The 15,218-nt window shown below is 45.6% G+C and overlaps 1 protein-coding gene across 1 annotated transcript in view; it reads left to right on the top strand.

Moving 5' to 3' along the window:
- Window positions 1-15,218, top strand: part of SPTBN1 (spectrin beta, non-erythrocytic 1) — a 114,721-nt gene that overhangs the window by 70,249 nt on the left and 29,254 nt on the right. The window contains exons 4-17 of the mRNA XM_041473928.1: window positions 3,016-3,189; window positions 3,812-3,903; window positions 4,278-4,358; window positions 5,003-5,118; window positions 5,969-6,081; window positions 6,686-6,873; window positions 8,147-8,264; window positions 9,537-9,695; window positions 10,302-10,604; window positions 11,380-11,533; window positions 12,221-13,091; window positions 13,230-13,364; window positions 13,946-14,702; window positions 14,924-15,126. Coding sequence (XP_041329862.1) covers window positions 3,016-3,189; window positions 3,812-3,903; window positions 4,278-4,358; window positions 5,003-5,118; window positions 5,969-6,081; window positions 6,686-6,873; window positions 8,147-8,264; window positions 9,537-9,695; window positions 10,302-10,604; window positions 11,380-11,533; window positions 12,221-13,091; window positions 13,230-13,364; window positions 13,946-14,702; window positions 14,924-15,126 — 3,464 coding nt within the window. The remainder of the gene's footprint in view (window positions 1-3,015; window positions 3,190-3,811; window positions 3,904-4,277; window positions 4,359-5,002; window positions 5,119-5,968; window positions 6,082-6,685; window positions 6,874-8,146; window positions 8,265-9,536; window positions 9,696-10,301; window positions 10,605-11,379; window positions 11,534-12,220; window positions 13,092-13,229; window positions 13,365-13,945; window positions 14,703-14,923; window positions 15,127-15,218) is intronic.

Genomic DNA, 15,218 nt, shown 5'->3' with positions numbered 1-15,218 from the left:
CACCGTTCATTTCCATATTTCACTCCAGGTTTTGGAAAATGCAAACAGGGCTGGGGCAGCTATGGGGTGGGGAGAGGACAGGAGCCTCCTGGAGCTGCACTTGCATCATTGTGTCTGGCATTGGCAGCTGCCTGCACCACCAGACATTCTTTTTGTAGCTTCCTTATCTGAGGCTGGAGGACAGCAGGCTCTGTTTGAACAGTGCATTCCACCACACCTTCTTCTGCAAACAAGAGTAAACGCAATGCACTAAACCTTGAGACAATTACACACACCAAAAGTATTCCAGGAGAATCTTACACACACCAAAAATATTCCAGGAGGACTGCCATGCAGCCTCCACTTGCTGATGTTCTTCAGTTTTTGGAATTTATTTTAGTCAATATTAGGTAGATTCTGGCATCTCCATGGCACCCTAGAGAAATTTGAAGGCAGGTCTTATAGAGAAGGCTTAAAATCAAGACAAGAAACATCACATGGTAAGAAAGCAGAAGCTAGAATAGGTGAGTATCCCATAAACATGGTGTATTTACTGGTGTAGTAGAACAAACAAGTTATTTCCTCACTTTTGAAACTGGGATTCAGATTCTGGAGACTGTGGAGCAGAGTCCAGGATTTTGGATCCCAGTCAGGGAAGCAGGGCTGCTCTTTGCCCTCTCACTTTGATTGCACAAACCCCACTTTTTCAAAACTTACTGTGATTTTTGTTGATGAAAACCCACATTCCTTGGAGGTGTGTTGGAGAAACTCAAAATGAGAGCAACCAATAATGGCAACACCTACATCTTCCTGACCTTGTGCAGTTTGATTCCTAATCCTAGTGGTTAGTCCAGACCTTACAGCATAATGTCCTCTGCACAGCAGTGTTTGGAAGGAAACTGATAGCATGCAATGCTCTCATTGAGCACAGTGGGAAAGAATCCATCCAGCATGAAAGGACAGTTGTAATTTGGTTTGCACACACTGTTAACCAGCTTCTCCCAAACAGAAAAATAAAGCTGGGAATTGTTTTTGTCCTAAGATTAAGCATTTAGCTCAGTTTCTTCCTTAACCAAATTAAGGATTAGTAAATTCCTTGCAATTCCTGGATGCTCAAAGGTCAAACCACTTAAGCACATTCTCTGTAGTGAATTCTGTCACATTTTCTCTTGGAAAAGAGGAAGGGTTTTGATGTAGAACCAGTTTTCCTGTAATGTGTATGTGAAGACTTGGGTTTGGTACTTGCTTTCCCTCCACTCAGTGTCTGGATCTGTGTTAGCCCAATAAATGTGCAAGATATGTCTCACTGTGCCTCATCCTGAGGCTATGCAGGGGAGTGTGGCAAGCGCAGCCACACCTTGTACAAACCAGACTCAGACGCCTCTTCCTCTACATAAAACATCTCTGGTGAATGGTTTTGGCTCTGTAACCATGGCACTGGAGCTTCTGACAGCACAAAATGAGCTTTTTGAGTCCTTTTCTGCTTGGTACTTTGAGGCAATAGAGGTGGTGCAGGTGCTGTTTTGGGCAGTGGGAAGGGCTGTGTTAAGGCACAGGAGACAGGCTGGAGTCTGCCACTGCTGCTGAGAAGTGGCCACAGCCACAGTCATTTCCTGAGCCTTGTGAACATCCTTGTGCAGGTGAGCAGGCCTGGGAAGCTGCTCCCGGGCTCCAGGTGTGGCCATGGGCTGAGACCAGCCATGGGCTGGAGTTGGGGGTGCAGCCAGGCCTCTGCCTTCCCTCCTGCCCCAAACTGCCTCCTCCCTGTGTTTTGTTTTGCAAGGTTCAGTCAAGCCTTAGGTCCAGCTTTCTACACTCCTAATGATTGATGGTGCCAGCTAAAGGCTGGATCCCAGATTGTCCCTGCTGAGTGAGGAATTTCTGAGAGGCTTCAGCCAACCATGCAGCTCTCTCCTGCTTCTTCTGCTCCAGCTGTGGCTCTTTGCACTGACAGCGTATGGGATGGATGGGGTGTGCACAGGCTGCAATTTGGGCCCCTTTGGAGGCCCTTTTATACTCCAAAGCAGAGGGAGTCTCCTGGAAATTCTCCTCCTTGCTGTGAGCTGTGGGTTGATCCTGCATCATTCCCCAGCCTCGGGAGGAGAAGTCACCAGGCTGACTGAGGCTGAGGCCGGTGACCTCAGGGTTTGTGTGTCCCAAAGGTCATCTTCCTTGGCTTCCCTCTCCACCACCCCTTGTGCCACAGGCTGTGTTTCTGTACCATGGCAGGGCCTGTACCGTGGCACTGGCCAAAACTCTTCACCTTGAATGCAGGCTGGGGCAAGGATATTGCCTGAGCTATTTCCATGGCCACTTAATTACATTCACTGCAGAAAACAAGGAAATTATGGCAATTAGTCGTTTGGCTGAGTACCTTTGGTGACATCCCAGTGCCCACTGAACAGGCTATTCAGCTGTAATCCTTATCTGCACAACAAAGTTCCCTTAATTCTATTCAGTTTTACAGCAGAATTCTGCATGCTGATATCACATTTGTTGCATTTTTGCAGTTGCACTGGGCCTTCATATAGCTGTGTTATGTTGATGTAGCTGATTTTTTTTTAATTAGTGGTTTTTTTCTATGAAGAAAAATTTGTAATCAATCTCTATTTCTTTCTTACTCATTATCCGATTTACTGACCAAAGAAAAGCAATGCCATTTCCTTCTGGAGGAGATTTACTGACTAGCTCACAGTTCAAATCTGAGCTTGTGAGTGAATATCCCTGGAGAGGAAACATGAGGGAAGTAAGCAGGAAAAATCCTTTGAAAGGCAAATTAAATTGGGGTCATATGTCCAGCCCAGGTCCAGGATATTGGTTTTTTCACCATGGGTTTGGCACCTGCTTTCATTATCCTGGTGAAAATGGGCTGGAAGATGCAAGGAATGGTTTTGTCCCTGGAATTTGAGGAACACATGCAGCATTGCTGCCTGGGAGTGGTGACGCCCTGGCCAGGACTGAGGAGTTTACAAGCTCTGATTTTCCCCCCACCCATCTACAGTAATAAATGTTTTTATTCTTCCTTTTACCTTCTAGCCTAAACCAACTAAAGGAAGGATGCGCATCCATTGCCTGGAGAATGTGGATAAAGCCCTCCAGTTCCTGAAGGAGCAACGAGTGCACCTAGAAAACATGGGATCTCATGATATTGTGGATGGGAATCACAGGCTGACACTTGGCCTTATTTGGACCATTATCCTGAGATTCCAGGTAGAGTTGTGTGCACACACAGATACATGGATGAGCTTTCCACGCCTGTTTGTCACATACTTCACTGTGCACTTTTGGAGCAGAGTGCTCCCATGTGCTCCCATCTGATGGGAGGGAGGAGTGCTTGGGAACCTGTCAGGATAAATCAGTGTCTGTGGTGCTGCTGACCTGTGGTGGGAGTTTCCTGTGGGGAAATTCATATGGCTTTCTTTTTAAATCACTAATAAATGTGAAGCTCCAGTCTCCACACTAGATCCAGGAGGAAATGCTGCCCTGAGCTGCTCTCCATCTCCATGCTGGTTATCTATAACTTGGCTGGCTTGGCACTGACATGGATTAAGGGTGCCCACGGGAATTATTTTACTGTCCCAGCTAAGGCTTGAGTTTTCTTGTTTTCCAGCGAGTTCCAGATTGGCCTTTGCTTTTAGTTTAAAAAGCTGGAAAGTCCTTTTGCAGAAAGAATAATGCATTCATATAATAAATATATAAACTCAAAATAAATATCATAGTAATAAACATTTAATAGCATTAATTTTGGTGTTTTCCAGCATTCCTTACACCTTTTCCAAAAAGGCAATGTGTTTTCTCAGAGAAATGTTGAAATCTTCTATGTTACTTTTAGATCCAAGATATCAGCGTTGAAACTGAGGACAACAAAGAGAAGAAATCTGCTAAAGATGCTTTGCTTTTGTGGTGCCAGATGAAAACAGCTGGGTGAGTGTGAATTAAGCCATTATCTCTAAAGCTCTTGCAGCATTTGGAGTTTTTGTTGAAATAATTTTAAATGGGCAAACATATCTCTTCTTAAGTGGATTTAGTGAGAGGGAATTCAAGACAAATGAGTTGACATTTACAAGTCAGAAAAGTCTGAATTTGTGATGTCAATTCTGGGTGATAAACATACCAATTGGATTATCCATGAATATATATATAGTAATATGCTGACTCTTTTTCTCCCTATTCTGAGGAAAGAATTGCAATTTCAAGGGAAACTTAATGGCTTCCTGCTCTGGCTTTTGGTGCCAGACTGTGCAGAGCTGCACTGGGGGTGCTGTATTGATTGCACTGTCCTTGGGTTTGTTCTGCAGGTACCCCAACGTCAATATCCACAACTTTACAACAAGCTGGAGGGATGGGATGGCGTTCAATGCACTGATCCATAAGCACAGGTATGTGTGGCTCAGTGTCTGCCCTGGTTTTGTAGCTACCTTGCAGCTTGATTTTAAAAATCTGTGAAGAGCAGGAAGTTGAGGAGTTGCTGAGAGTTTTAGAGCAACTTGTCTTGTTTTGAGCTTTACAGCTCTTGTGGTCATTGTGAGCTTGGCTGGGTAGCAGCTTCTGACACCACAAGTCAAAACAGGCTGTGTTTGGTTTCAAGGGCATAAATTACACCTGTGACTATTTGGGTTTGGTTTGGTTCTTGTACCTCAGTGAGTAACTCATGCCCAGGTCTGGAATTTAGGGGCAGGAGTAGGGGAGCACACCCAGAGCAGCCTGGAGGGAAAGGAAATCCCTGCCCAAGGGTGGCCAGATGTGGTGCCAGGCTGCCATGGTCATGAGACTCATGACCACAGCTTTGTTCTTCTCTTCTCCAGGGTCACCTTCCCTGCTGTTTAGCTCTCCCCTGCTCTCTCCCATGGCCAGGTCCTGCTGTGCCATGTGCTGGACATTGCTTCATTCCTTTAACGCTGCTGGGAAATGCATAGGGCCCGTGAAACGTTGGCTGGGTTTTCTAAGGGTTGGAGATTTTAGTTCATTTGAGGGTGGCTGCACTGTGCTTTGGGAAATCTAAAGAATTTTCCATCCTGTCTAGGCCTGATCTGATTGATTTTGACAAGCTGAAGAAATCAAATGCACACTACAATCTGCAGAATGCTTTTAACCTTGCAGAGCAGCACCTTGGTCTTACCAAGCTCCTGGACCCTGAGGGTAAGAATTCCAGCAGTTTCAGCACTTAAGGGCTCTTTCTTCCCACCCCTCAATGTCAGAGCACATCTCTGTGACAGCTTTTTGTGTCCAAGAGCAGCTGGATGCTGCTGACTCACCTGGTGATACAGGAAGAGAGGGAGGGGGAGAATGTGAAATTTCTCCAGCAGCAAACTGAGCAGCAGTAGCACAAGAGCCCTTAATCCTGTGTTTATTTACTGACATCTGAACAAGTTTGTTGGCCTGGTCATGTGTCCATGAAGTCATTCCAGTCAGAGGCTTCCTTCTGAGAAGGAAGAGAAGCAGAGGAGCAGAGAAGCTTCAGCCTGTGCTTCTGTGGGAATGTGTGTGCTTCCAGTGCTGGGGCAAGATCATTTTGTGTCACAGGGCAGAAGCGATGTGTTTAGGCAAGTTTCTTCTTGTTTATTTTCCAGTGCCTCAGAATTGCTGAGAAATATTTTGTTTTCCACCTGTATCTCTCAGATTCACCTGGACAGACATAAGTTTGAATTCCTCTCTCCAAATGCTGACACAGCACTGAAGTTGTCAATTAACAGTAGCTCTGTCAACTCACACAGACACCAGAGGAGTTATTTGGCTGTGCACAAGCTGTGGCAAAGTCTGGAACTTGACTGTAAAGCCCAAAGGCCCCAAGCTTTAGCCCCAGTCCACACTACTGCCAGAACCAGTGCAAAGCTGCTCAATTTACTTTTTATTAGGACACCAACCTTAGGGGCTGAACTGCCACTGACCCCATCTCTGACTCCCAAACGTATCCTTGGTGCACTCTGAGCTCTCTCGGTGTAACCCCTGCAGCCTCAGCATGCTGAGATAACTCTTGTTTGGTTTGCAGATATCAGTGTTGATCACCCTGATGAAAAGTCAATCATCACCTATGTGGTGACATATTACCACTACTTCTCCAAGATGAAGGCTTTGGCTGTCGAAGGAAAACGTATCGGAAAGGTCTGCCAGTTTAAATTATAAATTGTTACAAAGCAAGCAAAATATTTCTGATTTTCTTTTTTCCTCTTGGGTGTTAATTTTTAAAGAGACCATTCTCTGGTAATTTTGATTTTTTTGCTTTTGAACATATTTTGAGTGTTAAATATTCCCATGTGACTGTGAGGAGTAGTTAATTTCCAGCTGCCTCACATTAGAAAACATTTGGCTGGTGTTTTATTTTTGCTTGTTCATTTTGCATCATTGCTACTTTTCTTTTCTCATTAACTGCTCCTCACCCTCTGGGCCCTCTGTCTCCTCTGGAAAAGTCCCTAATTTAAAACATGTGCAGTCATTCTCTGTCCTTTGGCGACATTGCCCCGGTCCTTACAGCTGGCAGATTGAACGTGAATCCTTTTGTGAGCCTCAGCTCTGCCCCCCTATTGCTGTGGGATCTTGGGAATTTAGTGCTGAAAAATGCCAAGCTCTCATTCCTCAGGGATCCCGGCAGTGAGTACTCTGATTCACAACTCAAGTCTCCCAGCAGTTTCTTTTATGTGGCTTGTTGGATTTAAATGACTGAAGAGCACTGCCCTTGTGACTCATGTGTGTTGTGCTGCTGTTGCAGGTGCTTGACAATGCCATTGAAACAGAGAAAATGATAGAAAAATACGAGTCCCTGGCTTCTGACCTGCTGGAGTGGATTGAGCAAACCATTATCATCCTCAACAATCGCAAATTCGCCAACTCCCTGGTTGGGGTGCAGCAGCAGCTGCAGGCATTCAACACTTACCGCACAGTGGAGAAACCACCCAAGTGAGTTTAACCTCATCTTAACACAACAGTCAGTGGCATTGGTGGCTTAGTCACTCATTGATTTTTTTAAAAAACAAACACATGCAAGTAATTTTAGTTGTGGCTTAAGAATTTATTTTCCTGAGTAAGCCCAGCTCTCATATTCCTGATTGGTACTCGTCGGTGTTACTTGGGGCCTGTTTGCTTTGTGCTGTTCAGTGAGCAGATAATAACAACAGCAACGAGAATAGCATGTCTCCCACAGGATCTGGGAGTCCTGGAAGCTGTCCCTGCCCTGGGATGCCTGTCTTATCATATGAGTGGTAATAGCATACTGTGGTAGTACAGTAATGTCACCACTTGTGCTTTTAATAGCAGAGGATAATACCAAAATGCTGCTATTAAAAGATCCCTACTGCTTATCCAACATGAAGAGGAAACGTGTCTGGCTTTGTCAAACAGCTCTACTTACTCAAAATGATACAAGCAAAACAGGGCAACTTCTTTCTGGAAAGCCTCTTTAGGATTGTGATATCAAATCTGTTTATTATTTTTGTCTAATTCGAGTTCTAATGAATAATAATCATGACCCAAAACATTACACAGGATCCAGACTTCTTCTAAAATTGCAGACTATTCCCTAATGCCCCTGGAGTTTGTTTGTTTCCCAGGCGTACAACACAGGGAAAACAGTGGGAAGAGTTTACTGATGGCGGAGGGCTTTAAATAAAACTTCTATTTCTTGTGCTGATGGAGTGAACTAGGACAGTGCACGTACTAGAATTAAAAAAAAAAGCCTTTTCCTGTCCCCTGAGGGGTTTAAATCCAAACACTCAGACAGCTGACTTCTGTGAAGTTGCTTTTGCTGTCTGCCCCAACTGGCTCCAGGGGAAGTGTGGGCTATTTCCATTGCTCCCAGCTTCCACACAAGATGGAGGTGTTTATGTGAATGCACCATTCACCACGTCAACATTTTAAACAAGTGCTGTACTATAGTTTACTGTAGTTGACTATATTCAATGTTTTATAGAAGAGCTTCCCTGTAAGGGTGGTGAGGCCCTGGCACAGGTTACCCAGAGAAGCTGTGGCTGCCCCATCCCTGGAAGTGTTCCAGACTGGGTGGGACAGGGCTGGGATAGTGGAAGGTGTCCCTGCCCTGGCAGGGGGTGTAACTGGATGGGCTTCAAGGTCCTTTCCAACCCAAACCATTCTGTCAATTCATGGTTCTATGATTATACCTTAGCAGTAATGAAAGTTTGATTGTGACTCAATTCTCTTGCAAAATTTTGTTTAGATTTACAGAAAAAGGAAACCTGGAAGTGCTGCTTTTTACCATCCAAAGCAAAATGAGAGCCAACAATCAGAAAGTGTACATGCCGAGGGAGGGCAAACTCATCTCTGACATTAACAAGGTAAACTGAGCAGCTCCTCCCCTGTGGCTCAGGATATTGCTGTTTTCTCTCAACATTTGTTCTTCTCAAAACCATTTGTGATCTCCAGCCTTGATGTGGGGCTGTAAGAGATGGGTGAGGTGGGGTGACCTTTTCCTGTAGCTCGGACTTACTTCCCTGAGCCAGGCCTGGGGTGTCCTCAGCATCTGTAGGAGCTTCTGCTCCTGGGGCTGCCAGCTCTGCCTTGCCCCTCGTGGTCCTGGCTGTTGGAGAGAAGTGACAGAAGGCAGCAGCAGTAGGTGCTGTGCCCTCCCCTTCACCTCCCAGTGCCCTGCCTGGGCATCGTGGATCCCTCTGGATTCCTGCAGCCTGTTCTCTGCTGCTGCAGCTGGCAGGGCAGGGCTGAGCACAGCAGAGTTGACAGGCTCTCTCAAGGATAACAAACAGCTTCAGCCTGGCAGCTTTCTCCTTTGTGTTTAATCATGCTTGGCAGTCCCATACCAGCTGTTGTGGGTGTCTGTGGCCTCATCCCAGGGAGCAGCAAACTGCTCAGCTCTCCTGGTTGCAGGAGGAATGCCCAAAATAGTCATGTTTCAGGCAGTTTCACATCTGTTCGGATTTAGATTTAGTTTGTGTTTAATTGAGGGGTTTTTTGTTGTCTGTAAGATCTGAGAGGTGATTAGCTGACTTCCAGCTTCTAAGACTTCTGATTTTTGTAATATTATCATCATGCATATGAATAACTCCTAGCTTGGGGGGAATAAAGGACTTGTAAGCACCAGAAGTAACCAAATTCTGCAGTTGTTTTCTTTTCTAAAGTGTAATGAAGAACAACAGTTGTATGTTGATTTTGGAGGTGAGAGGCCATGAATCTCTAATTCCCATTTCCTAAAGGAGGAAGATAGAATCTGCTTGTTTAGGAGCAGCACTCAGGAGATTTTATTTTTTGAAATAAACACTTTCTTACACATTCAAGCCAGGTGGTTTCCTTAGGCTTTGTTGGGAAGGGGGGTAAGAAAGGGCGAGAGAAAATGCATCTGAGATAAACAACTTGCTCAGAAAATGACTGACTAAATTGAGAACAGATTTTAAGTCATGTGTTTATATTAGCAAACAAGGTGTAGGGCCAGCCAGTGCAAACTGGATTTATAGGCTTATAAATAATTGAACCAGTTTGGTGAAAGTTGCCTGTCGTGGCTTCAGCCCTGATTTCATGCAAAGAAGATGGGATTTATCATAATCTTGTAAGAATGTGTTGTTTAGAAGCCATGTGTTTTTCCTCCGTATCTTCAGGCCTGGGAAAGACTGGAAAAAGCTGAACATGAAAGAGAACTGGCACTGCGAAATGAGCTCATCAGACAAGAGAAACTGGAACAACTTGCACGGAGATTCGATCGCAAGGCAGCTATGAGAGAAACTTGGCTGAGTGAAAATCAACGTCTCGTTTCTCAGGTGCTGCTCTCAGAAATTGTCTGGGTGACTAAAATTGTTCCCATGAGTAATTACAGGATGCAGTTCTTGCAAGGAGAACATTTTCTTCCCTGTGCTTCATATTTTACTACATCTATATATGTGTATATTTATTTATTGCATTTAGTTATTCTATATGTGTATGTACTGTACATCCTCACTTTTATACGTTTGGGATTCCCTTCCTTGAACCTACCAGACTGTGGTCAGGAGAATTTGATAAGGAAATAACTACCCACAGTCAATATTTTCTTTACCTGAATATTTTGCTGAGTTCAGTGAAATTAGCCCAGGAGTTAATTTTATTGTTTATTATTAGAGATGATAATATTAGATCAGCCCCAGGCTAATCCTGATGACCATGTGATTCTTCCCCCAAAGGCAGTGAATAATATCTGTGATTTTATCAGTGGTTCTTTATTATCAGAGGCATCTCTTATTTTATTTAAAGAAGACTCTTAGGAGCATTTTGAGGTCCCGGATTTGCTAACAAGTGTGTTTTGCCAAGTCAGAACTGACAGCAGACGTTGAGCAGTGAGACTTTTGTCCTCAGCAGCCATTCCTGAAGAAGTGCCTCTATCTTTGCAGGACAATTTTGGCTTTGACCTCCCAGCAGTGGAGGCTGCCACGAAGAAGCACGAGGCCATCGAGACGGACATCGCGGCGTACGAGGAGCGGGTTCAGGCCGTGGTGGCGGTGGCGAAGGAGCTCGAGACTGAAAACTACCACGACATCAAACGCATCACTGCAAGGAAGGACAATGTCATCCGCCTGTGGGAGTATCTCCTGGAGCTGCTCCGGGCACGGAGACAGCGGCTGGAGATGAACCTTGGGCTGCAGAAGATTTTCCAGGAAATGCTGTACATTATGGACTGGATGGACGAGATGAAGGTGGGTGGAAGTCCTTTGAGAAGGCAGACCAAATATTGCTCAGAGGTGTACGTGTCCCTTTCTGTCAAGATTCATTTTGCCCCTCTGGTTTAATACACAGACCCAGAAGATCCACATTCAAGAGCGGTGAACAAATTCCTTATGATTTGTTAACAATAAAGATTAAAACCATGTTAAGGAAAAAGAACAAGTTCACTCCTATAGAAAGCTACTTTCTAGCTTCATGTTTATCTCATAGAGCCCAGAAGTTTTGGTCACAGTGCTTGGGTAGAGATGACAGATTTGGTAAAAGGGAATGAAATAATCTCTCTCCATCGTGATTTACATGGGGAGCAAGTCACCTCTTCACCTCTCTGCTTTAAAAAGCTTGAATTTCTTCCTGTCTGTTCTCCTGGGATTTGGGAAGGGAAAGGACCACGACTTGTCCATCAGCCAGCAGAACTTGGAAGCTGTTGGAGGAAAGAAACAGCTCAGCAGGAGCTCACAGCACTTGGGCTGAGTGCTGCTCCTTGGCCCTGCTGAGCTAACTCAGACTCTCAGCATCCTAGACTGCAAATTCATTGAAGAGCAGTCAAGTTCTTAGTCGTTGCCAGTGATTTCAAAACTGCTGGCTCAAATTTGTATCAGCCATGTCTCTACATTTGAAATTTCTGTCCTTATGGGCCTGGAGTTCCTCTGACCTGATGTACCAACAGATAACAGTGCCTGGAGTCCCAGAGAAGCAAGCAGCTTATGGTCTTCAGCCTGTTTTACTTGTCTTTCTCATTTTGTTCAGGTGCTTTTGCTGTCCCAAGACTACGGCAAACATTTGTTGGGAGTTGAGGACCTGCTGCAGAAACATGCTCTGGTGGAAGCTGACATCGCTATTCAGGCTGAGAGAGTAAGAGGGGTCAATGCCTCTGCTCAGAAGTTTGCCACTGATGGAGAAGGTAACCAGCACCCCACATACCCCTTTTGTCTTAATTACCTATGAGGTTATCTGTGACATTCATTAGTTCTGCAAGATAGGTTAGCTAAATTTCCCACCAGAATGGGAGAATCCAGCTCCATTTGTTCCTTCTGTACTCAGCATTTCAATGATTCATTTGTCCAGGAGCCTGTTCAGGAATTGAGTGTGGCATTGTGCCTTGCATGGGATGTCACACTCCTCACCAGCAGCCGCTGTGACTTTGTAGAGGGTCACCACGGCTCCCCATGCTGTGTTCCTAATGCAAACGTTTACACAGATTGTTGGACCCAGTCTGACGGTGTCCCGATTTATCCTAAAAGGAAGCAATCCCTAGAACCCAGCGCTGTTAATATAATAAATGATGTCCATTTTGTGCAGTTGTGCATAAATCTGAATTCAATGAATTTTGGCTCACTGGAAACAGTCATGAATATCTTTCCTTTTGGGGTTTTTTTTTGTCTTTTGGAAAGAATAGTGTTTTCTGATCTGCGTTATTGTGTGATGGAGCTTGAACACTTCCCACTCACTTTCCTTAGACTAACCATGGATTCTTTCATGTAAACATTGTAGCTGGCACATGCAGGAATTCAGAGCTCTGCCTGTGCCCCAGCTGTGGGGATGGGAGCGAATGAGGCCAGGTGGTAACACACGTTCTCTGTCCGAGCAGGTTACAAGCCCTGTGACCCGCAGGTGATCAGGGACCGCGTGGCTCACATGGAGTTCTGCTACCAGGAGCTCTGCCAGCTCGCGGCCGAGCGCCGTGCGCGCCTTGAGGAGTCCCGGCGCCTCTGGAAATTCTTCTGGGAAATGGCTGAAGAGGAGGGCTGGATCAGGGAGAAGGAGCAGATCCTGTCATCTGATGACTATGGGAAGGACCTAACCAGTGTTGTCCGACTCTTGAGTAAACACAAGGCGTTTGAGGATGAGATGAGTGGCCGCAGTGGCCACTTTCAGCAGGCGATAAAAGAAGGTGAAGACATGATCGCGGAAGAGCATTTTGGGTCTGAGAAGATCAGAGAAAGAATTAAGGATATCCGGGAGCAGTGGGCTAACCTGGAGCAGTTATCTGCCATTAGGAAGAAGCGGCTGGAGGAAGCCTCTCTCCTTCACCAGTTCCAGGCTGATGCTGATGATATTGACGCGTGGATGTTGGACATCCTCAAGATTGTCTCCAGTAATGATGTTGGCCATGATGAATATTCCACTCAGTCCTTGGTCAAGAAACACAAAGATGTGGCTGAAGAGATTGCGAGCTACCGGCCGACCATCGACTCTCTTCACGAGCAGGCCAAGGCCCTGCCGCAGGAGCACGCGGAGTCTCCAGATGTGCAAGGCAGGTTGTCCGGAATCGAGGAGAGATACAAAGAGGTTGCTGAGCTGACCCGGCTGCGTAAACAGGCCCTGCAGGATACCCTCGCTCTCTATAAGATGTTCAGTGAGGCAGATGCTTGTGAGCTTTGGATCGACGAAAAGGAGAAATGGCTGAATAATATGCAGATTCCAGAGAAGCTGGAGGACCTGGAAGTGATCCAGCACAGGTGAGAATGCCTTTACCAGGAAGTTTGGGGAATACTGGGTGGAAGTGTTTTACCCCAGCTACCTTTCTCAGCTTGCCTGTAGTTCAAATTCTCTAATGCCTGGGGGATCTTGTGTTTGTTTGTTTTCTCCCACTCCAGGTTTGAAAGCTTGGAGCCAGAAATGAACAACCAGGCATCCCGTGTGGCCGTGGTGAACCAGATTGCCAGGCAGCTGATGCACAGTGGCCACCCCGGGGAGAAGATCAAAGCACAGCAAGATAAACTCAACACAAGGTAAGTGAAAGCCTCGTGCTCAGGAGCATCACACCAGCTGGAACAAGTATGGTGGGGTCATTTGTTTTTCTTAAGCAGGCTTTTTTAAGATATTCTGATGCTGTTACCTGAAGAATCTTTAAGGCTTCAAAAGGAAAGAGTTGTGCCTTTCAAATACTTTATTATCAGGTGGAGTTTTGCTCTTGACTTAATCAAGCCCTGAGTGTGTCAGCACCTTGATTTGAGAGCTGGAAATTGACTGTAATAATTACTGTGATAAAAAAGAAATCAATGTAGTTTTGTGTAAACTCCCACATTTTTTACCTTCAGAATAAAGCAAGGGAGTGTGAAAAGTCAGTGTAAGTGCCAGTTTTTCACTTGAGGAAAAATTACACTCTGTGTGCTGGTACTTGTCACATTTTAATACACACCATATCTGGGTTAATGGTTGCTTTACTAGAAATACTGATGGTATGGGAAGGACTGAGGAAACCCTGAGTAGCTGGGTTTACCAAGCTGCTGAGAGCAGCTGCTCACTCAGCAATGCTGCCACATCCTTTTCCCACAAATCTCAATTTCTCTGCTCTCCTCACACATTTCAGGTGGAGCCAGTTCCGAGAACTGGTAGATAGGAAGAAGGATGCTCTGCTCTCTGCTCTGAGTATCCAGAACTACCATCTTGAATGTAATGAAACCAAATCCTGGATCAGGGAAAAGACCAAAGTGATTGAGTCCACACAAGATCTGGGTAACGACCTGGCTGGAGTGATGGCCTTGCAGAGGAAGCTGACGGGCATGGAACGGGACCTGGTGGCCATCGAAGCCAAGCTCAGTGACCTGCAAAAGGAGGCAGAGAAACTGGAATCAGAGCATCCTGACCAGGCACAAGCCATCCTTTCACGGCTTGCAGAGATCAATGACGTGTGGGAAGAAATGAAGACCACCCTGAAGAACCGGGAAGAGTCCCTGGGAGAGGCCAGCAAGCTGCAGCAGTTCCTGAGAGATCTGGATGACTTCCAGTCCTGGCTCTCCAGAACACAGACTGCAATTGCCTCCGAAGATATGCCCAACACCCTGACAGAGGCTGAGAAGCTGCTCACTCAGCACGAGAATATCAAGAATGAAATCAACAACTACGAGGAAGATTATCAGAAGATGAGGGACATGGGTGAGATGGTGACACAAGGGCAAACTGACGCTCAGTACATGTTCCTACGCCAGCGCCTACAGGCTTTGGACACCGGATGGAATGAGCTTCACAAAATGTGGGAGAACAGGCAAAATCTCCTTTCCCAGTCTCATGCCTACCAGCTGTTTCTCAGAGATACCAAGCAAGCAGAAGCTTTCCTTAATAACCAGGCAAGTGGTGGTCAAGATATACCTGACTTCATTTCTACAGGTTGGCACTGTGTACTGCAAGCAATTAACAGACAAAGTGTATTGGTGGGAGAGCCACAAGCAGACAAATTGCCCTTTTCTAACTGTATTTTACTTCACACTGTTCTTGGGGAGTGTCTGTTGTTGGAGCAGCAGTATAGCCTGAGTGTAACAATTTTTCCTCTGATTTCTTTTAATCCCAGGAGTATGTTCTGGCACACACAGAGATGCCAACCACCTTGGAAGGAGCAGAAGCTGCTATTAAAAAGCAGGAGGATTTCATGACCACCATGGATGCCAATGAAGAAAAGATCAATGCAGTTGTGGAGACGGGCAGGAGGCTTGTTAGTGATGGGAACATTAACTCTGATAAAATCCAGGAGAAGGTGGACTCAATTGATGACAGGTAAGGGCAGAATGATGGTAGAATGTAGCTGTTCCTCCTTTAATTCTCTTCTCTGAGAGATGCCCTTTCACCAGGATCTAAAGGCAGAGTAA

This window comes from Pyrgilauda ruficollis, unplaced genomic scaffold (assembly GCF_017590135.1).
Source record: "Pyrgilauda ruficollis isolate IOZ18807 unplaced genomic scaffold, ASM1759013v1 scaffold31, whole genome shotgun sequence".
Lineage (NCBI taxonomy): Eukaryota > Metazoa > Chordata > Aves > Passeriformes > Passeridae > Pyrgilauda > Pyrgilauda ruficollis.
The sequence above is the reverse complement of the archived record's forward strand: the minus strand, read 5'-3'. Positions and strand labels throughout refer to the sequence as shown.